This window comes from Bos mutus, chromosome 14, assembly GCF_027580195.1.
Source record: "Bos mutus isolate GX-2022 chromosome 14, NWIPB_WYAK_1.1, whole genome shotgun sequence".
In the NCBI taxonomy this organism is placed as follows: Eukaryota; Metazoa; Chordata; class Mammalia; order Artiodactyla; family Bovidae; genus Bos; species Bos mutus.
This window is the reverse complement of record NC_091630.1, coordinates 45,725,637-45,748,503: the sequence shown is the minus strand read 5'-3', so window position 1 is coordinate 45,748,503 and position 22,867 is coordinate 45,725,637. Positions and strand designations below refer to the sequence as shown.

The following is a 22,867-nucleotide window of genomic DNA, read 5'->3' as shown; positions in this document are numbered from 1 at the left end:
ATCTAGTCTGGTCCTTAACCACCCTCTGAGGCAGGCGAGGGGCAAATAGGAAGGACCTCATTTTGCAGATTGAGGGTGCTGAGTCTGGAGAAGAAACTGGCTTGTCTGCATGGCCAGTAGAAGTAGAGCCATGTGTGTGATTTAATTCCTTGTCCTATATCCTTTCCACCAGGAAACATCTGCTAACTTCAAAGGATATGAAATCAACAAGTTGGTAAAAAAAAAAACACCTTACAGTTAACAAGGGGAAAAGTGGGGGAGGGGGATAAATTGAGATTGATATATACACACTATTATATATAAAATATATAACTAATAAGAACCTACTGTATAGTACAAGGAACTATGCCCAATACTCTGTAATGACCTATACTGGAAAAGAATCTAAAAACGAGTGAATACATATATATATATATAAAACTGATTCACTTTACTGCATGCCTGAAGCTAACACAACATTGTAAATTAACTATCAAAGTTAATTAGGCTTCCTAGGTGACTCAGTGGTAAAGAATCTGCCTGCAATGCAAGAGACTCAGGAGACACGGGCTCAATCCCTGGGTTGGGAAGTTCCCCTGGAGGAGGAAATGGCAATCCACTCCAGTATTCTTACTTGGAAAACTCCATGGGCAGAGGAGCCTGGTGGGCTACAGTCCATGGGGTCACAAAAGAGACACAAATGAGTGACTGAGCACAGTACAGCACATAGCCAGTTAACAATATTGTGATAGATACTGGAGTAGGTAGTCATTCTCTTCTCCAGGGGATCTTCCTGACCCAGGGATTCAACCAGGTTTCCTGCATTGTAGGCAGATTTTTTTACCATCTGAGTACACTCCAATAAAAGTTATTAAAAAAAAAAAAAAAACTAGTTGATAAATAGAGGCAAATCTCGCACTACCTTACACAAACAGAAATCAAGGCAACCAACTTTGGGGACTCAGTAACACCAGTGCTGGGAGCCCTGTTCTTAACTCCATGTGATCCTCTGAATATCTGTGTCTAAAGAAGAATTAAATCATTATTCAGGCAATGCAAAAGGGAAGAAAAGTGTTTTCTGGAAAGCATGTCTATTCCCGGGAACTAAATGCTTGGAACCTACACAGTGGGATGGTTTAAAAAGCCTTCTCATTTGAATTTTTTTTATTTTATAAGCAACAAAATTATATTTTGGCAGTTCAACCAAAATGATGGAATCAACTGTAACTATCCTTTGCTTTGGTTTGCAGATGTGAATGGAATTAGTAAAATATTTTAGTTTAGAAAAAATTGCCAAATGTTAGAGGTGAAAGGAAACTTGGAAATTACGTACTCCAAATTCCAAGGGAGTTGACTGATATCACATAGGTAATTGTTTGGAATTTCCGCTTCCTTTACCATGTACAAACATAAGTCTACTTGCTGGGGCCAAAATAGCCAGCTCTAGAGACTGGTTATTAGAGGTAACATGGTTAAAAACCTAACTTGTGCACGGTTATGATAAATGAAGCAATACCTAAATGTCATTAGGGTTTGCTGTACTAAAGTAAATATCCATGTTTAGACATGTATCCTGTAGCTTAGAGCAAAATTGCATGTTTGTTCTATTTATTGTGTTCAAAAAAAAAAAAAAAACACCTCTATCCTAAGACAATAACCTTGCATTTGGCTTGTTGCATCACACATCATCTTTGGTACATACTGAATAATTTGTCTAAGATGCTGTCTTTCTGGGAGAACTCCAAGTTTCACGAGATATTTAAAATAAGCCATTCTTTTACATTGAAAGCAAATGGGCTTTGACAGATTAAATTTGAACAAGAGACAGAAAAATCATGCACTTCAATACCTTACGGTTTCTTTAACATGAATGCGGAATTGTTAAGGGCTTGAGTATCAGAATTTTTTTTCCTTTAGTAATCCCTTTTCTTCAAGAATGTACTCCATGGCACTTCCCTGGTGGTCCAGCAACTAAGACTCAATGCTACCAAAGCAGGGGGCCTGGGTTCAGTCCCTGGTCAGGAAACTATATCCTATATGCCACAACTAAAGAGCCCACAGGCAGTCAAAACCCAGTGCAGTCAAAACCCAGTGCAGCCAAATAAATAAATAGTAAAAAAGAATGTACTCCAAATTATGTTGTGTACATGCTAAATTCTCAGGTGCTAAAAGTAGCTACCGGAGAAGGCGATGGCACCCCACTCCAGTACTCTTGCCTGGAAAATCCCATGGACGGAGGAGCCTGGTAGGCTGTAGTCCATGGGGTTGCGAAAAGCCAGACATGACTGAGCAACTTCACTTTCACTTTTCACTTTCATGCATTGGAGAAGGAAATGGCAACCCACTCCAGTGTTCTTGTCTGGAGAATCCCAGGGATGGGGGAGCCTGGTGGGCTGCTGTCTGTGGGGTCGCACAGAGTCGGACACGACTGAAGCGACTTAGCAGCAGCAGAAAAGTAGCTATATTCATTCAGTTGCCATAACTAGACCATTAGACTGTATTAGAATTATACAATGTCCATTATCTCCCAAGTTAGATAGCAAAGTAAACTGACCTATGATCTAGCTTGGATTGTGGAGTCAAGAAAAATTGAAGGTTCATGTTGACCTGCTTTGTTCTTTGTCTAGAAGGTTGAAAGACAGGAAAATGGTTTCATTTGTATTTCTATTTTTTCTTGCTCTTGGAGGTGATAAACCTAAATAAAATGCATCGAAATGGGCAGGTAAGCAGATAAGAAGAAATCAAAAATCTGGACTGTGGGTTACAGTGCAAGAATGATGGTAGCAATCTCAGTATTTAAAAATGCTCAAAGGTATATTAGCAACAGTATGACCTTCTAGAAATAGAAAAGGACCTAGTTCCTTATGGTAAGAACATAAAAGTAGATGCAATCTGACCAATGCTTCCCAAGAATATTTATGTAATGGAATATTGTAAATATCCCCTTTCCACTAGCCTCTGAGGGTAGAGCTTCAGGGTGAGCATTCCTGACTTGTCCTTAATAAACCCTCAGTATCCACTGTGTGGTCAGTGGCTCCATCTTTTTCAACTCTTCGCAACCCCATGGACTGTAGTCCACCAGGGTCCTCTGTCCATGGGATTTCCCAGGCAAGAAGGTTGCCATTTCCTCCTCCAGGGGATCCTCCTAACCCAGAGATCGAACCCACAGCTCTTACTTCTCCTGCATTGGCAAGCAAATTCTTTGTCACTGAGCCACCTGGGAAGCCTGAATCCATTATCCATGGGTTTATTTAAACCTTCTTGAGGGTGTTTCTAACTTTAGCCTTCAAAGTTTCTCGGCGTAGATGAAGCAAGCCTTTATACCAATGCCATTCATTGATTCTCATGTTTAAAGGAACTCCTGAAGTATATTCAGGTAAAAAGTAGTTTTGTTTAAGAAAAAGCATATAAAACACTAGTAATTAAGTGCTGTTCTCTAAGTTAAGAAACCGTAAATCTTAACTTAATATCTATAGTGCATTCTGGAAACACTATGGTTTTCCTTTATAATGATCTAAGAGGAAAGGTGGGAGTTGGAAAAAAACAGGAAGAAAAAACAATGAAAGGTATAAATGAGGCACAAGCAAAGAAAAAAGCCAGAATAAGGAGCCAAAAGTAGAGAAACTTGGAAAGATAAAGAGGAGAGAAGTTCACAAATTCTAATGTCAGGTATAGTTCATTTTTTCCACAGACTCATGTTTACTGAGCTGTGTCACCTCAAGATACTTAATCATTGTTTACTGAACATTGAATGTCTAAATTAAACAGTGTCAGGGTATTTTTCTCAGAGCTACATTTATTTACTTAGCGACGTATGTGTGCCACGATCTTCACAAAGCCATGAAATAACTGTAAGTGCCGTCTTCATTAGACAGATTTGTAAACTGAGACACAGAGAGGCTAAGTCATTTGCCCAAAGTCACATAGTAAACAATAAAATCAAGCTCAGAGGTCAGAATGACTGACCAAAATTCAGTCACTGATCCTCTTTTTCCTTTTTTTTTTTTCTCCCCACACCGAAAGGCATGTAGGATCTTAACTCCCTAACCAGGGGTTGAACCTGCACCCAATGGAAGGTGGAGTCTTAACCACTGCAGAATGTGAAAGTGTTATTCACTCAGCTGTATCTGACTCTTTGCGACCTCATAGACTGTAGCCTTTTGCTTTGTTTTCTTGCGCTGGGTCTTAGTAGGCGGGATCTTCCATCATTTTCCAGGCATGCATTATCTGTTAGTTGTGGTGCGATCTTGACTTGCAGCATGTGAACTCTTAGTTGCAGGATGTGATGTCTAGTTCCCTGACTAGAGATTGAACCCAGGTCCCCTGCATTGAGAGCTCAGAGTCTTAGACACTGGACCACCAGGGAGGCCCTCTCTCTCATCTTTATTTTTAAGCATAAAATTTACTAATCCTTCAAACGTTAAATAATAGTTTTGTATATTTTCTTAATACATTAATATTGTATGCATGTATGCTCAGTCACATCTAACTCTGCGACCCTGTGGACTGTAGCTGGCCAGACTTCTCTGTCCATGGGATCTCCAGGCAAGAATACTGGAGTGGGTAGCCATTCCCTTTCCCAGAGTATCTTCCCAACCCAGGGACTGAACCTGGGTATCCTGTATTGCAGGCAGATTCTTTATTGTCTGAGTCACCACTGGATTGCTGGGGAAGTCCCTCTTCTTACTTCTTATTGAATGCTTCCTTTTTCCTTCCATGGCTGACATCACTCTGCTATTCCTCTGCCCTGAACCGAGATCACCTTGGACAATCATCAGTTTCTTCTTTATGAAACCTTTCTCAACTGAATGAAGTTAGCTCATAATCTTCTTCTCCTTCATGAGTCTGGCCAGAAGGCCACATGGACCAGGATGGAGGCTCCTTGACTTGATTCTGTCTTCAGTGCTTGCCAGACAGATCACATTTGTTCCATGGAAGCATCGCTGTACCAAGGCCTTGTTATCTCTCTACATATAGGTCTGTGATCACTGACTGATCAGTGACCAGTCACTTATCCTTTTTTCCTTTTTTTTTTTTTTTGGTCACACCTCGAGGCATGTAGGATCTTAACTCCCCAACCAGGGATTGACCTGCACCCACTGCAGGTGGAGGTAGAGTCTTAACCACTGGAAAGTGTGAAAGTGTTATTCGCTCAGTTGTGTCTGGCTCTTTAGAATAAAACTTCTGGCAGTCATGACTTTTTTCTCGCTTCTATAGCAGGTATGGCAATTTACATAAAGAAACATACACTGGGTGGTTCAGAGAGAAAAATTACAAATAGCTGAGAGGGGAGGACTTCCCTGGTGGCTCAGGTGGTAAAGAATCCACCTGCCAGTGCAGGAGATGCAAAAGACATAGGTTCCATCCCTGGGTTGGGAAGATCCCCTGGGGGAGGGTATGGCAAACTGCTCCAGAGGAGCCTGGTAGGCTACAGTCCATGGGGTTGCAAAGAGTAGGACACATCTGAGCACATATGCACACACGCAAGAGAGGGGAGATGATTGTTCCCCGAAAACTCTTTCAGAGGGGTCTAGGAACAATGGGCAAGGTAGGGGGGTGGATTTTTTTCAAATGGATTAGACCATAGAATTTAAAGGTATGTTACATTAGGTTTATTATATATATATATATATATATATATCATTTTAATTAGAGTATTGTTGTTTTACAGTGTTAGGTTTCTGCTGTACAGCAAAGTGAATCAGCTATTTATGTGTGTGTGTGTGTGTATATATATATATATCACCTCTTTTTTGGATTTTTTTCCCATTTAGGTCACCACAGAGCACTGAATAGAGCTCCCTGTGCTACACAGTAGGTTCCCATTAGTTGCCTATTTTATCCATATTAGGCTTTTAAGTGAAATGAACTCATAAGAAGTGAATGTGTTTGTAAAGTTACCTTCTTGGAATACCTTTGAACAAGGCATATCATTTAAAAAACAGTGAACCCCTAAGTCTCCTGGCTGTGCCTAAGCAACTAAGAGGCCCTACTGACTTGCCTTTCTTTTCTTTTCCAGATCTTGGCTATCGTGTCCATCTTGTTCATCGTCCTCTCCACCATCGCACTGTCTCTCAACACGCTGCCGGAGCTGCAGGAGATGGATGAATTCGGACAGCCCAATGACAACCCCCAGTTGGCTCACGTGGAGGCCGTGTGTATCGCCTGGTTTACCATGGAGTACCTTTTACGGTTCCTGTCCTCACCCAACAAATGGAAGTTCTTCAAAGGCCCGCTGAACGTTATCGACTTGCTGGCCATCTTGCCCTATTACGTCACCATCTTCCTCACGGAGTCCAACAAGAGTGTGCTGCAGTTCCAGAATGTTCGCCGCGTGGTCCAGATCTTCCGGATCATGCGGATCCTCCGGATCCTGAAACTCGCCCGGCACTCCACGGGCCTGCAGTCCCTGGGCTTCACCCTCAGGCGGAGTTACAATGAACTGGGCTTGCTGATCTTGTTTCTGGCCATGGGGATAATGATATTCTCCAGCCTGGTATTTTTTGCCGAGAAGGACGAGGATGCCACCAAGTTCACCAGTATCCCGGCTTCCTTTTGGTGGGCCACCATCACCATGACGACTGTCGGTTATGGAGATATCTACCCAAAAACGTTATTAGGGAAGATTGTGGGAGGTCTCTGCTGTATCGCAGGGGTTCTGGTGATCGCCCTTCCCATCCCAATCATTGTGAACAATTTTTCTGAGTTTTACAAAGAGCAGAAACGCCAGGAGAAAGCCATTAAGAGGAGAGAGGCTCTGGAGCGTGCCAAGAGGAACGGAAGCATCGTGTCTATGAACTTAAAGGACGCCTTTGCTCGAAGTATGGAGCTGATAGACGTGGCCGTGGAGAAGACGGGAGAGTCGGCCAACACCAAGGGCTCCACGGATGACAATCACCTCTCTCCAAGCCGGTGGAAGTGGGCCAGGAAGGCTCTGTCGGAAACCAGCTCCAACAAGTCTTACGAGAATAAGTACCAGGAGGTCAGCCAGAAAGACTCCCATGAACAGCTTAACAACACTTCTTCCTCCAGCCCGCAGCATCTGAGCGCCCAGAAGCTGGAGATGCTGTACAATGAAATCACCAAGACGCAGCCTCACTCTCACCCGAACCCCGATGGCCAGGAGCAGGCCGAGAGGCCGTCCACCTACGAGGAAGAGATAGAGATGGAGGAGGTGGTCTGCCCGCAGGAGCAGCTGGCGGTGGCACAGACCGAGGGCGTCGTGGACATGAAGAGCACATCCAGTATCGACAGCTTCACCAGCTGCGCCACCGACTTCACGGAGACTGAGAGGTCGCCCCTGCCGCCGCCCTCTGCGTCCCACCTGCAGATGAAGTTCCCACCCGACCTGGCCGGGTTAGAAGAGCACCAAAGAGCCAGGGCTCCCCCCTTCTTAGCCCTAATCAGGGAGAAGGGGCCCACGGTCAGGGAGGCCACCCCAGAATATGCTCCGATCGACAGAACTGTGAACCTCGACGCTGCTGGCGGGCCCCAAGGTGGGCCCCACGGCCCTCTGCCGACGGACTGTGCCTCCGAGAGCCCCAAGAGCTCGCTGAAAGGCAGCAACCCGCTCAAGTCCAGATCGCTCAAGGTCAACTTCAAGGACAGCAGAGGCGGGGCCCCGCCAACCCCGCCCAGCACAGCCAGGCCGCTGCCGGTCACCGCGGCGGACTTTCCACTCACCGCACCCCAGCTCATCAGCACCATTCTCTTAGAAGAAACCCCCTCCCAGGGAGATAGACCCTTGCTGGGTGCTGAGGTTCATTGTCAAGGACCCTCCAAAGGGCTGACGCCTCGGTTTCCCAAGCAGAAACTCTTTACTTTCTCCGCCAGAGAGAGGAGGAGCTTCACGGAAATCGACACGGGGGAAGATGATGACTTCTTAGAGCTCCAGGGGACCAGGAGGCCGGACAAGCAGGCAGACTCCAGCCCAAACTGCTTGACAGATAAGCCTAGTGATGGAAGAGACCCTTTAAGAGAAGAGGCCTGTGTGGGCTCTTCCTCTGCCCAGGACACAAGTCACAACTGTAGACAAGACATTTACCATGGTGTAGCAGAAGTGAAAAAGGACAACAGTCAAGAAGGGTGCAAGATGGAAAACCATTTGTTTGCCCCAGAAATTCATTCCAACCCGGGAGACACAGGTTACTGCCCCACACGTGAAACCAGCATGTGACTAGTTACAAAAGCAATAATAACACTAAAACAAACAAACAAAAAAAAAACAAAAAAACTTGTTTCTTAAAAATGCGGTTAATAAGGCCTGTGAACTAAAACGTGGGAAGCCCCTCCCTCCCCAAAAAAGTGCATAAAATGTTATTTTTGCATGGCATGAACAGTTTAGTTTCAGTACTGTTTAAATAAAGAATCAAGACTCCATTTTTGTAACAAACAAAAATGAAGAACAGTGAACAAATAAAGAGAGCTCTATTAGGAACCGTATTCTGCCATGTCTGACATTTTTGATCCTTTCATTTCAAATCGCAGAGTTTCGACTGTGAGCTTTTCTGTTATGATGAATTTTAGAATTTGCACATGAAAGGATGAAATGTCATTGCATGCGTTCATAATTGCGAGGCGCAAAGGTGCTTTGAGCTTGCAAAATGCATAACTTTGTAAATAATGGGGCTTGGGATGCAGAAGTGTCAAGAACAGACGGAAACAAGTTTCTGAGACACAGGCACTTCCTTCACTGCTACTGCCTGGAGGAGCTGTACAGACTTCTTGTTGCAAAACTGCAACCTCTTCTTAAACCATCTCACATATCTTGCTTTGGGTTATAAAGCTCTTATAAGTACATTTGTTTAAAGGAATACAGTATTTTTATTGACTGATGATATGACTCACAGGGTGCATTTTTCTTTTTTGCTTCTGCTTAGTTGTGGCATTTGTGGTTTTATTTATAAATCATGAAAATAGGCAAGATATAATGACCAGATATCCAAAAACTTGAAATTGAGGCTTGAAATTTTGCCGGTCAATTACATATCCCTAATATTGTGGGGAAAAGTATGTATCATGTCACAGCCTGTACAGAAATGCATTTTTTAAAAAATCTGAACATACTTAAAAGGTGATATTACACAACTAAACTTTTTTTTTAATTGCACTTCACTTCTGTAAATCAGTTCTTTAAAAAAACAAAAACAAAAAACTATATATTGGCCACCTAAAGATGACTACTTTCCACTTGTATCCAACATAACCTTTTCTATCTAAAAACCTAAAGATAGAATGTACATATGCCAAAATGGGAATTCTAAAAAGTGACTTTTAGCACACTAAAAGCAGAGCTATTTAAGTCAGACTGCCACCCCACCCACCCCGACCACATAGAGGTGGGTCTGGAAATGAGGTACATGGAAAGGACGCTGCCCTGATAATGGGTCTTTCAGTATTTCCCAGTGTGAGGAGGGAACACTGCCAGGTGAGGAGAGCTGCAAACTCCAGCGGCACCATCTTGTAATTGCAGCACCTATAAACACACCCTCACGTTTCCAGCGCCCCCAAGTGGTGGAGGATTGAAAGCAATATTTCCACCATTTTTACTGAGAGCCGCGAAATGCACAGGTGTTACGGTAGTCGGCGCTCAGTTCAGTTCAGATGGCGCTAGTGGTAAAGAATTCGCCTGCCAGTGCAGGAGACGCAAGAGACGCGGGTCGATCCCTGGGTCAGGAAGATCCCCTGGATGTGGAAATGGCAATGCACTCCAGTTTTTTTGCCTGGAAAATTCCGTGGACAGAGTAGCCTAGCCGGCTACCATCCATGGGCTCGCAAAGAGCTGGACATGCCTGAGTGTCGTATCAACACAAATACAGGATATTTGCTGGTGGCTGTCTTGTTGGTTCAGACTGTGCTAGAAGCCAGCTCATTTGGATCCACTTTGCCTTACAGGAAATCAAAGCTCTAGCTCCAGAAATGTAACTACCTGCGGGGTAATCCTGGGTGAATCTTGAAAACCTCTCTTAGCCTCAGTTTTACTCCAATAAAAACTAAGACAAATTATTTCTAAGTTACCTTAAGAGTTCAAATTAATGTGATCCCTTGAGCTCTCAGGAATGTCCAAGTTTTGCCTCCGAATTATATATTTTGTATGTGTGTATGGATGTTTGGGTGGGTGTGGGTGTATAGTTCAGGGAAACAGGAAAATTCTGGGCCAAATTTAAAGCACAATTTTTTGTTTAAGGAAAAACATTCCAAATTTTACTCTATATTTTAAAGAAAAAAAAAAAAACATCAGAAAAAGACAACCCAAAAATTTAGAATCGAACTTAAGGCTTTAAGGAATAACATGTCTTTATTAACAAAATCTGGTCATTATATCTTTAGATAAGAAAACCAGGTTGGATCTTAGTTGAAATCCATGTACTGCTAAAAATAATTTTAAGCATTTTTTTCATTGTTCTTACTAGAATTTCCTAATGGTTTTTATGTTTGTTTCAAAACACAACTTTTAAGAGTGTATGGTCATTAATCATTGATATTTACATTAGTCATACTTATTTCAGTGTCTAAAACTACATATTGCTCAGTTTTTGTAAAACTAGAGTGTCTGAATTTTCTATATATAGTTTTTCAAGTAAACAGATATATCTGCTGTTAGATGAATAGCAAATAAGTCATGAAAATTATTTTCTTTACATAGTCTCATGAAGCAGTTATTTTCTGATGTTTCTGTATTGATGAATTTCGTTTTTTAAAATTTATCTGATAGTTTACTAATGCCAACCTGTCTTGTGTCCATTAGGCCTTCTACCTGAGAATCCTGCTCCAGAATGCTTAATATTAAAAATCTTTCCTAGATAAGGAATTCTAGACATTTCCCCCAAAAGATTTCTCCCTAAAAACTTTTTTCTGTTAATATATTTTTTTAAGTTTTAAAGAATTTTGAAGAACCTCCTGTGGTAAATTTAACCTTCGATTCTTCTTAGTCCCTCTGAGCCAAACGTCTTCAGCTAGGACAAAAATAAAATAAAACATTCCTCAAAAAAAAAAAAATTTTTTTTTTTACTTTGTTGTTTCGAAAGAAAGCACCAGGGGTTCCTAGAATGCTCTTGTGCACTGCGTCCTAAACCTTTTCAGTGAACTAACTGCCTCTAATGTAGAGGATGAACGTATTTGCCAAGCACAGAGATCTTGCAAAGTCTTATGTTTTATGTTAAAAAGTCATGGAAATGCTGCATTTTACTTCATAGCATATGTTTCAATATAAAAGAATTGATATTTTTTCTTACAGTACTCACCAACTACTGAAATGGATACTCATTTAACTTTATATACCTCTTTTTGTATTCCCTGGAAAATACACCCCCAGTTTGAGAAGCACTGTTTAAGTGGCAGGGACACAGACTGACTCCCTGAGGGACCCTGGAGGTTTCCGCTGCTGGGAGAGCCCATTCATTATCACCTAGCTCAGTGACCAGGGACAAACATCAATGAGGAAAGGCTATTTGAAAGAACTCAAAATAACACAGTCCCAGGTATGGTTAATTCAGTTCTGCTGACTATCCTAATGGGTGTAAATTGCCACAAGATTGTTTTAACTCAAAGCTTGAGATCGATCATAAGAGGATAGAAATGGGTACATGGATATACATCTTGGGCTGGATCACAAATGCAAGAGTGACACCCAGACTCCCTAGAGTTCATTTAATTAGTTTCTAAACATTTCCACTAGAAATTTCTTCACTGGGGCACAGCCAACAGCTCTGAAGCAGGCATTTAGATCTAGCACTATCCTGATATGAGCTGGATTTGGTAACAAGATGAGGATGTGCCAAGTGTCTGTTCCCATTAATTTCTTGTCAAAAGCGTCTTAGTCGTGTAGACATGAGGAAAGTCAACAACTCAACTATTTTCTCTTGAAATTTGTAAAGAAAAAAGTATGTAGAATATTTTAGAGTTTTTGGTCATGTTTAATCCTCCACTCCAGTACTCTTGCCTGGAAAATCCCACGGGCAGAGGAGCCTGGTAGGCTGCAGTCCCTGGGGTCGCTAAGAGACGGACACGACTGAGTGACTTCACTTTCACTTTTCACTTTCATGCATTGGAGAAGGAAATGGCAACCCACTCCAGTGTTCTTGCCTGGAGAGTCCCAGGGACAGGGGAGCCTGGTGGGCTGCCATCTCTGGGGTCGCACAGAGTCGGACACAACTGAAGTGACTTAGCAGCAATCCTCAGAACAGCCTTCTGAATCAGGTGTTATTTATCAATAGAAGACCAGGGAAGTTATGAATCTTCTTCAGATTCACACTTGAACTTGATGAAGAGTAGAACGAGACCTCATTCACATCCTGTGGTTTCACGTCCAGTGTTCCAGTGAACTACAGGAAAGTCTGTTGAGTTAAGGAGTGTTTTTTCTCTATTAATATTCAAAATAATGAAAATAAAAACAGAGGTGTATTTATTGTCACACAGCTTATTTAAAGCAGCAGAGGATCATGCCAAATGCCAATGACTTGAGATAAATGACATTGATTGTCTTTAGCACATACATTTGCCCTTTTGGAATTCTGGTCATAAGAGACACATCTCTGTATTAAAGAGAAGGATTTATTACTCATGATATACACATTAGGCAAAGACTGAAGGAAGTCACTGATTTTCTAGAAAAAAATAAAGAACTTTAGAATGACTGAATCTAAGTTCAAAAGTATTGTCTAATAGAATTTGATTGGCATTTCACCATTCATTCAGTAAACATGAGGTGAGCACTCCTATATTCTATAGAAGGCATTGTGCTTGGTGCTTGGTGCTGGGTACAGCCCCCAGCCTCATGGACTTACTACTCATTTAAAACCAGACTGAGGGGACTTCCCTGGCACCCAGTGCTTAGGATTCCAAGCTTCTTGCACTTCCACTGCAACAGGCATGGGTTCAATGCCATGTCAGGGAACTAAGATCCTTCATACCATGTGGCGTGGTCAAAAAGTACATAACATTAATAATAAAACCAGGCTGAGGATCCTTTGGGTTACTGGAAAGTATCTCTTCTAAATATGGAAAAATCATTCAGTTATCAAACCAGGGAAGTATGTGACAAGACCAAGTGAAATGTTTTTTTCCAAAGAACTGTTTTCCTAAGAAATAAATGGATCGTATGAATGGAAGTCTGATGCATAATTATTTCTGAATGACAGTTTAAATTTACATTTGAGGTAACAAATTGTTAATCTGATCGAGTAAAGCTATGAGTTGTCTTTCCCTATTACCTGTAAACTGAAAAATAATTCTTAGATATATTACTTGTCAAAGTAGCTAATAATAGTCTATCACTAATAAGTAGAGCAAAATTTAATACCAGTGAAAAAGTCTGTAGCAAATTTTATATTTTAACAGTTTGTTGATGGTTATTTGGTTAAAAACTAAGCATCTTAATGTTTTTTTCTTACTTCCCCTTGACTATAGGCAACATTTTAGCAGTCTATCAATATTCTGTATTTAGTCCTCTGAATTTCTAAATGGAAAGTGTTTAAAATTCAGTCATCAAAAATGGTGTAGCTTGACTCAAGGGATTTATTCACTTAGGTCCATGTGAATTTGAAAATCTATTGGGTGTTTTCCCACTTCAACTGCCCTCACCAAAACAGAACTAAAAAAGAAAGAAGAGACTACAAAATCTAAGTAAAAATTGGAAACACTCGAAGGCCCATCCCTAATAAGAAAGGGGAAAGGTCTCAATTCCAAAATCTTGGTGAACATTCTATATTATCAAAGTTAGCACTTATTGTAATATAATGCTATTCTTTAGTGATGTCAATTACCATTGCTTCTACTTGACTTTTTAAAATAGCCTGACTTAATTTCATAAACCTGTTTACCATTGCCATTAATGCATAATCTCTTCCTTATTAAGTCTAAAAGAGTTTTAAACTATAAATATACATACAAAGAAAGGAAGGTGGGGAATTGTCTTTAGTAGTGAGATAATCCAAGGCCAGCAAAAGATACAAATACCCTCCAAAAAGAAGAAGGACTGAGAAATAGGTAGGTAAACTAAATGTGTTTTTAAGCCAAGAAATTTATATTTGGTACATGTATGTGTGTGTGTGTATGTAATTCTTGTATGTAATTGAAACTGCTTATTAACATGAAATTTGCGATTGAGATAATTCCAGCTTTAATCTCTCTCCTGAAGAAATTAGTTCTTATTATCTAACAGATATTTCCATATTTCTGGGGTAAAATACTTCATTAAACAAACATTTACTGTCTACCTTATACCAGAAGTTAATTTATGCACAGCTCATTCCCTCAGTTTCACACTCTAGCAGAGATTTCATATTTAAAGAGACTATGTTCCCAAGTGAAATCTAATTCCATAGCTTGAGCTGGAAATAGTATGGCAATATGTTTGAGTTTGTTGTCTGAGAATTTCTGTAATCCACTTTTATTTTTTCTCAGATTTGTTATTTATTTTCATTCCTTAGTCTAGAATCTGAATGACCACCACATAAGCTTTCTAAACATCCATGCTTAAAACTATAGTAGCTGTCTGAAAGTTAGTGATAATTTATTTTAGTGTAGATATTACCCACTTCAGCCAAAAGATATAAGATTCTGGCAAAAAAACAACGTTGAAAAATCATTGTTTTTATACCCCTTAACTGTTCTGTTTGATTTTGTTTAAATCCTAGCCTGTATGCTGTGGGAGAACCCATCACCACCTGCTGGTAAGGAAAGCTTAATGCCAATCTAGCAATGTAGCTTATCTCCCTTCCATCGTGGGCAAGCTGGCAAGTGATATAGCTGAATAGGTTTTCTTTGTGTTATTTTTGCTCCATTTCAACCTAAAAAGACTTTAGATTGAATACCAAGCAATATAGACTTTCAAAATTAAGACTCAGGGAAATAGACACAGAATACTGGTAACAGACAGTAAATACACAGATTTCCCAAAGGATGTCAGGAGCCAGCTTGTCCTGCTTTTTCAGTCTGTGTTGAGTGCCCTCTAGTGGTCAGTTTGAAAGAAAGTGGAATTCCATTTGCCAAGAAAGGATGGGGTAAGGAGGACTTGAAAGAAAGTTCTGGACCATTTTCCACCTTCCATTACCCGTGCATAGAGTCAAAATCACAACCAAGTTATTTTTTTTTTCCAGCGATCATTTCTCTGTTTTCTTTTTCTTATTCTAAAATATCTGAGAAAATAGTTGCCACCCTCTGCACAGCACTTTCAAAGTGGTTCTACCTGCTGTCTCCAAATTTAAAATGAGTCACAAGTTTAACTAAATGTTTAGAAGTGTCCTAGTCTGCACTCTGAATACACATTAGTAAATGCTACATTGACCTTTCTGCCATTAGTGAAAAGACAGAAGAGCACTCAAAGTGGAGCCTTTTTTAAGAATCACAAATCTGTAAGGACAAATCCACAGTCTCCATTCTACTTAAAGGTAGAACCTGAAGTACCCCTGAATTACCCTGGCAAAAACACAAGTGCTTCTAAACTTCCAAGCCGTATCTGTGGGTACTGGCCAGAAATTGAATTACAGCCAGATTTCTGCCATTTTCTTTAAACCAAGATGCTCCTAATATTCTTATTTGCAGCATATGGATTAGGCTGTGGTTTTAATCTCCAGATTATAGTCACATAATGTTTCCTTGAAATGGGGAGGAGTTTTGGAAAGCAAACAGATACACAGAAGGTAATATGTTCTAATAGTACCCAAATTACTTATCCAACAAAAATATTATCACCAGAAGTAACAAATGTGTATATATTATGAAAATCTCACTAAAAAATTTACAAAATCTTCCTATTTGTTTCAAAGCCAAAGAAAGAAAAAAAAACCCTGCAATTTATAAAACACTGGGTTTGTCCAATAGCCAAATTTAAACTTATACAGTTTTAAAGCAGCATATTAAACATTAAAAATTCAACACTGAATGTATAAAAAGGTATATTAAGTAAATATAAGGTACCATTAGCACACTGAAGCATTTTTAATAAAACCTTTCATTTAACTGCATAATGACTATGTCTGCTCTTAACACCTTGCTTTCAATCCAAAAGCTTTTCTGTTTCATATTGTTGCTTATGGTTCCGCTTGCTTGCTTTGTTTTGTTTGAAGGAGTGAGGGAAGTGGGAGGAAGAGCTGAAAGGGGAAGGTTATTGGGCAATTTACTAATATTAGTTCTGTGCCCTGGATGTAGAGTGGAAACCATCTGTGGCAGTGACTTGATCTTCTCACTCCCTTCCACCTTCCTTTCAAGTTTCATCTTCCTGATTCTGAAACACATGTTTTTGATCAAATCTCATATCAGATCATCCAGATTCTTCATTCCTCTCTTCTCTGCAGTTATCACTAGCAATCCTTCCCTCGGATCTGCCTGGTTACACAGGTCTTCAGGGTCAAGTCAAGGGCAGGACCAAATGAACCAGGGGCAATAGCAACTTGGAGCCCAAAGTCAAGGTCACTAATCTTAGAGAAGCCTGAGGACGAAAGAACTCTCTACACCATGTCATAATATGATTTGATCAACAAAGCAATGACACAATGTTTTCTCCTACTATTAACAAAGAACAATAATTGTTAAAGCCTCTATTAATTTCTTGAACCTCTAGGTTGATGAGAGAAATGGTGCCCCATTCACTAACTTATCACAAGATACCATCCTAAATGCAAACTTCCACTAAAATTTTGTGTGTAACCAATTAGTGTGTGTTTTCAGGGAAGTATACAAAAAGGAAATACCAGTATTATCCTTTTCATTATTTTCAGTGCTAACAAACATTTTCATCAGGGAAAATTGATATTGGTATGGTAGTTTCAATATGGTTCTTGAGCCAAAATCATAATGGCAACTTAAAAAAAAAAATTTAACAGGGGATATTAGATATGGACAGAAGGCCATACTGAAAAATAGTGCTTTACTCTACATCCAATGAAAAATAAGTCATATTTGGATTAGAATTTAAGTTTTTTATATAAAAATATCTTTAGGTGGTCATTTGAAATTAGTATTTCTCATCTTACTATAAATGTTTTTTTAAAGACTATTATAAATTAAATGAGGTAGTATATAGTAAAGCACCAAGCACAATACCTGAAGACAAATAGGAGGAATTTTATTTGAGTGTTTCAAAAGAAAGCATTCAACTCACATTTGTGTGTTAATTAGTCTTCTAAAATTCTTCGGTGTCTTCCTAAACAGTCAAAATTTTACATGTGTGTATGAGTGTAAATGTAAGTTTTTACTCACTGTTACCATAAAATAGACAGCATTTTATTTGCTATATATTATATATATATATGTATACATATATTATATATGAAACCATTTCATGTGGCTTTAAAGAGAGATTGACATTTTTTGGACAAATAACATGCTATGAAAACTTACGTAATGCAAATTTTTTTACCTAGCAGCCTTAGATTTTTAATATTCAGTAGACAAATGTCAATTTTTTCTAGAGATATATCAGCTTCCTACAATTACTAAGACTTTAGAGATACTATATATTTGAAGCCTTTTACATCATCCTTATTACCACAGAATTAAACATGATTAGTCATTATATGAATATCAATGTATCACTCCATTTTTATGCTTTAAACACTTGCAAACCTAAGGATGTATTTCATAAAGTAATTCATAACTGAATTTTATTCCAGCTTTACCATAATTGGCTATTTACCAGATTAAACCAAAATGAAAGCAAAAGCCTTCAGAATTCAAATATTCTTAATTAAATTTTGGTTTTAAAATAAAAGAAGTATAGACTGTCATCATTTATTTATTCTTTTATATTGAAACCTTATTGACCAAGAAAGGTAACAGAGAAGGAGGCTTGTTTTCTCTTTCAATTTATTTATAATTTCAAGTTACAAAAATTTAACTTGAGCCCCTATTTCCTGTAAGTGATGATGACCAAGGACTACAAATAATGCTGCACACCTAGTCCTTACACTGACTAAATGTAACTGCTCTAGCCAAATCAGGGCAGTCACTGTGCAACCAGGGGAGTGCAACTAACTTGAACATTGCATTAAAGACAGACTTACTTTGGATCAATCTTCTATTGACTCTGCAAAAGAATTTCCAAGATATGTAAAATTTCGCTTTCCGAGTATCCAGTATGTGTCATTGGTAAATGGAAAATAATACTTTGATTTTAGCAAATTTTGTTTATTTGGGTTTTTTTGTTTTGTTTTTGTTTCTTCGCCTAGTAATTTTACAAAAGCTTTAGTGTAACACATTACTTAGTTCGGGGTTTCAATCAACATATTATGATGCTTTAAAAAAAAAAACCCATGTTCTAAAGCATAACTGCATGACAGCTTAGCTTTTATTACTATTTAGTTATAGCTTAACAAATACTGTATTCCTACCTGTTTTCTAAAAAAATCAAGTTCCTAGCTTATTGAATAATATTCAGATAAAGCATTATGCTGCCCAACCAGCTCACTAAATGTATTTATTACCTGCCTCTATGTAGCTTATGTAAAAACTCAGTGTTGACTGTTTATGTCTACTGCTTTTTAAAGCTGCCAGTATGACTGTCTCATCTTACCATGTCAATACACTACGTTACGGCATCACATACATAGACCACGGTACAAAAGTAACTATAAACAGCTTACTCAATATCTAGCCAAAAAAAGGTCTGAGGCAGTGCAATAACACCTTTAGTGGAACAGCTCACTGTTTGAATCAATTTGATCTGTGCATTCTCTACTACAAAACACTGAAGTTGTATTTTTTAAGTGTCTTTTCAGGCTTGTAATACAAATCTCTACATCATATCTACATAGTCTAAATATGTCGAGTAATTCAGTTTTAAAAGTGTTGTCTGTTAATGAACTAAAGAGCATTAGCTGCTGATATTTCCAGTTAACTGCTTAATTTATTTCCCATTGCCAATGTAGACCTGCCTTAAATGGTTTCTTTCACCACTATTATGTGTAAAATGAAAGAATAGTGTGGTGAAGGCTTACCTGTTTGACATTAGCTCTTCTCACTAGTCAAAGTAGACATCCCTCAGAAATGACACCATCTGGTGATGTCCAGTGTCAAGTATATGTTATTTTCTTTTTAGTCTTCAAAAGCTAAAGTCAGATATATATAAAATAAACATATATAGACTTTCAAAGGCTAACATTTTGGGAGGGATGTGGGGGGTAGGAAGGAGGAAGGGGAGGTAAGGAAAGGGAGGGAGAGAGAGGAGGAAAGAAAAAAAGAAAAACTAAAAGAGAAAGGCAAATCTCCAAGTGAGTTAAATGGAGGAAACTGAAGTTTATAGTGTACATTTTTTGAAAAGTTGATTGGCTTTTGCGAAGGCAGTCATGTTGGTCTGTGTGCATGTGGACATGAGTGCTTTTAGGATCAGGAGGTAGAGCCTGAATTTACTGGGTTTTGGGTTAACCAGAGTCATATATTATGCATTTTTGGTTAACTAGAGTTATAAACTATTAAAAACAATGTGTCTAACTCCCCAAACTCATTAATTCAATGTTTAATGTTAGAATTATCTTCTGGTTAAACTCAGGACAATTCTGTGAATATTCACAAAGTAATTTTATGAAAACTTACAGTGAAGCTATAAAAGTATCAGTAATTAATGCACATAAAAAGCCTTCCTGGGAATGATTGTGGGTGATTTCCCTGTAAAATAGGTTGATAAACAACCTGATTCTATTTGTCTCAAGCTGTAGAGATTTTAATAATGTCTATTGAGTTCCTAACATCTCCCAGATTAAAAAACACTCATAACAATTTTTAAAACCTAAGGAATATAGTGTCAGAAATTCAAAGTTAAATAATAGTTCTTAAAATTACCATATACATTAAGTAATACAATTTCATATTTCCAAGCTACATATGGTATTAGATTTATAGGGACTGTCACATGAAGCATCACTATCTTTGATTAACTTTAATGTTTTAGAGGGTTTTCATACTATCTATGAATGCTCTGAACGCTGCAGGGGAAAAGAAGCACAATCAAGTATTTTATTTTTGAAGATTTCTCAGTTGGGTTATCCTGTCTGGTTTACACACATAATAGGGTTAGCATTTCATCTCATACTATGTTGAAATGTTTTTAATACAAACTCTCAATAGAAGCCAGAGCTTATGTATGCATAAGTGGTAAGTTTTGTCTAGTCTCATTCATCTGCCTCAACATGCTTTATTTCATCCTATTTGCAAACAAGATGTTTTTATTTCAGTTTTGTAAAGAGGAAACGGTTTCGCATACTTGTGTTTGTGCAGCTGTCCATCCTGCACCATTAATACAATGCCTTTCTCTCCCATTTAATGGTGTTTGTATCAATGTTCCCATATCTTCTGCACTTTAACTCCATAAAAAGAAAATGTGATTTTTGTATCAGTAGTTTTGCTAATCAACTCAATATTTCTGCACCAATCGGCATCCTTATATGCATGTAGTAGTCTGTACAATTGTTCAACATCAAAATACTTGTTTACCTTATGTCAAAATGTCTATAAAATTGCTGGCATTGTTCTCCATTCCAGTCTGGTAGAATAAGCAAGATAGAAAATAAATGTGTAAATGAATCATCTGTGTCATTTCAGTTCTCTGCATGAAGCCACTTCACATTGAGCATGGCATCCACGCCTGCCACCCAACAATCCATGGTTTCTCAACACCTCATTACTGACTGTTGAGGCAGGGAGCTCTTTGGAGGAAGTGAGGGATAAAACTGCAAAGCCTGGCAAAAAGTAAAAGTTGGATCCATTACCATTTAAAGTATTCTTCTCAAATGAATCCTTTTAGACAGCCTACAAATGCATCACTTGCTTTATATTAAAAAAAAAAAATTCAATGCACACGACCTTGCAAAATACTAGGGTAAGACCATCACAGAATTTTGAGACAGTCTCCCACTGCCATTCCTAAAGCCATTCTGGTCAGTCCTTGTTGGGTAAGTCAAGCCTTGATTTCTGACCCCAGAATCAGCTCTGTGGGTGTGTGACTCAAGCAGTCACACGGAAGTATGGATATTCAGAAGAGCCTGGCACTCAATTTAATGCCCTGCTGCCACCATCTTGAAGTTCTGAATAATTTTTCAGTAAGGAACCCAGTATATTCATTTTGTTTTAGGCCCCACAGATTGTACAGCCAGTCCTTCTGGCTGCTGTGCTGTGCTTAGTCACTTCAGTCATGTCTGACTCTTTGCAACCCCATGGACTATAGCCCACCAGGCTCTTCTGTCCATAAGGATTCTCCAGGCAAGAATACTGGAGTGGGTTGCCTATGCCCTCCTTCAGGGGATCTTCCCAACCCAGGGATTGAACCCAGGTCTCCCACATTGCAGGTGGATTCTTTACCAGCTGAGCTACCAAGGAAGCCCATCTTTCCTGGCCAGGGAGAGAAATTATTAGACTACCAGTAGAGTCAGACTCTCCAACGTAAGAGGTGAACAGATAGTAAGGAGAGAGGTTTATTTATTTGATAAACTCTCATATAGCACTTGTTGTTTTTCAGTTGCTAAGTCGTGTCTAACTCTGTGGTCCCATGGACTGAAGCATGGCAGGCCTCCCTGTCCCTCACTTACAGCACTTACCATGTGTCCAGTCCTGTATATATATTTATTTAAATCTCACAATACTAGTTCTATTAACATCCTCATTTTACATAAGAGGAAACTGAGGCACAGAGAAGTTAAGTAGCTTGCCGAAGGTCACACAGCTAGTAAAGCCAGGACATGAACCCAGGCAGCTCGGCTACAGAATTTGGATGTCTGACCATTGAGGTTTTCAGGGGAGTGTGTAATTTCCTCAGTTCTGTCTTGTTGCAACAAAAATGTGAAGCAACAGACAGACCAGCGTTACAGCCCTCTGATGGACCAGGGTTTACAGCTCCGTGTTACAGCTCAGTTTTATTTAGAAAGTAAAGGAAAATATATCCTTAAGGCATGAGGGCATGCAAACCCAAAAGACACGAGAAGAGAGGTCCCCAGCCCAATTTTGGCTCCTCGTTTTATGTTTTTTTCTCCTCCCCCTGGGCCTGCCCTATGTAAACTGGACTAGCCAGGAGTGCTGTTTATTTTGCCTGAGGTCCTCACTCCGGTCCTCAGACCTTCCTTTGTTCTATTTTTGTGGGCTTTTCCCTTTGTCTTTTAGCCACCACCATTTTGGACTCCTTTTTCCTATTCTAACTACCTAACAAGGTCAATGTCAGCTCTTGTTTTGCTATGCTGCCTTTCCATCAAAGAAAATTTCCTCATTTTGTTTGCTAATAGAGCACTGGGGACATGCATTAATCTGGTGGCCCAACAGAAAAGTATCTGCCTGCCAATGCAGGAGACAAGAGTTCGATCCCTGGGTCAGGAAGATCTCCTGGAGAAGTAAATGGCAACCCACTCCAATATTCTTCCCTGGGGAAATCGCATAAACAGAGGAGTCTGGAGGACCATAGTCCATGGGGTCACAAAAGAGTCAGACAGGACTTAGCGGCTAAACAAACCATGACAACAAAAAAAACCTCTTGCTTTGCTATGCTGCCTTTCCATCAAAGAAAATTTCCTCATTTTGTTAATAGACCCCTGGGGACATGCATTACAGTCTTTACCTGAAAGACCTTTCCTTAATAGTCTAAAAGTTTTGAGGATGATACTTCGTGAGAGATTGAACTCTCTACAACAGCATTTCCCTTCTCTTAAAGTCAAGGACACTTTCTTGAGTTAAATTAGTAAGAGATGGCTATTAATATTAAATAAAATGTTGCCATCGTATTTGTGACCCAATACAGCTATAGCTGCCGAGTGCCTGGTCTCTACACCCAACCCCTGTCCTGAAGATAGAGGGGTGAAGAGTGACAAGGAGAACCGACTGGCCTTGGACTCCATGAAACTTTCCTCCCTGTGTCCTCGTAGCTCAAATATCACCACCATCTTCCTAAAGCAAGAGGGCCCCCTCCTGGTCG

At 39.4% G+C, this 22,867-nt stretch overlaps 1 protein-coding gene across 1 annotated transcript in view; it reads left to right on the top strand.

Moving 5' to 3' along the window:
* Positions 1–20,464, top strand: part of KCNB2 (potassium voltage-gated channel subfamily B member 2) — a 474,255-nt gene extending 453,791 nt beyond the window's left edge. Inside the window, exon 3 of the mRNA XM_005907227.3 lies at positions 5,999–20,464. Within this exon, the coding sequence (XP_005907289.1) occupies positions 5,999–8,155 (2,157 nt within the window). The 3' untranslated portion in view covers positions 8,156–20,464. The remainder of the gene's footprint in view (positions 1–5,998) is intronic.
* The last annotated feature ends 2,403 nt before the right edge of the window (positions 20,465–22,867 follow it).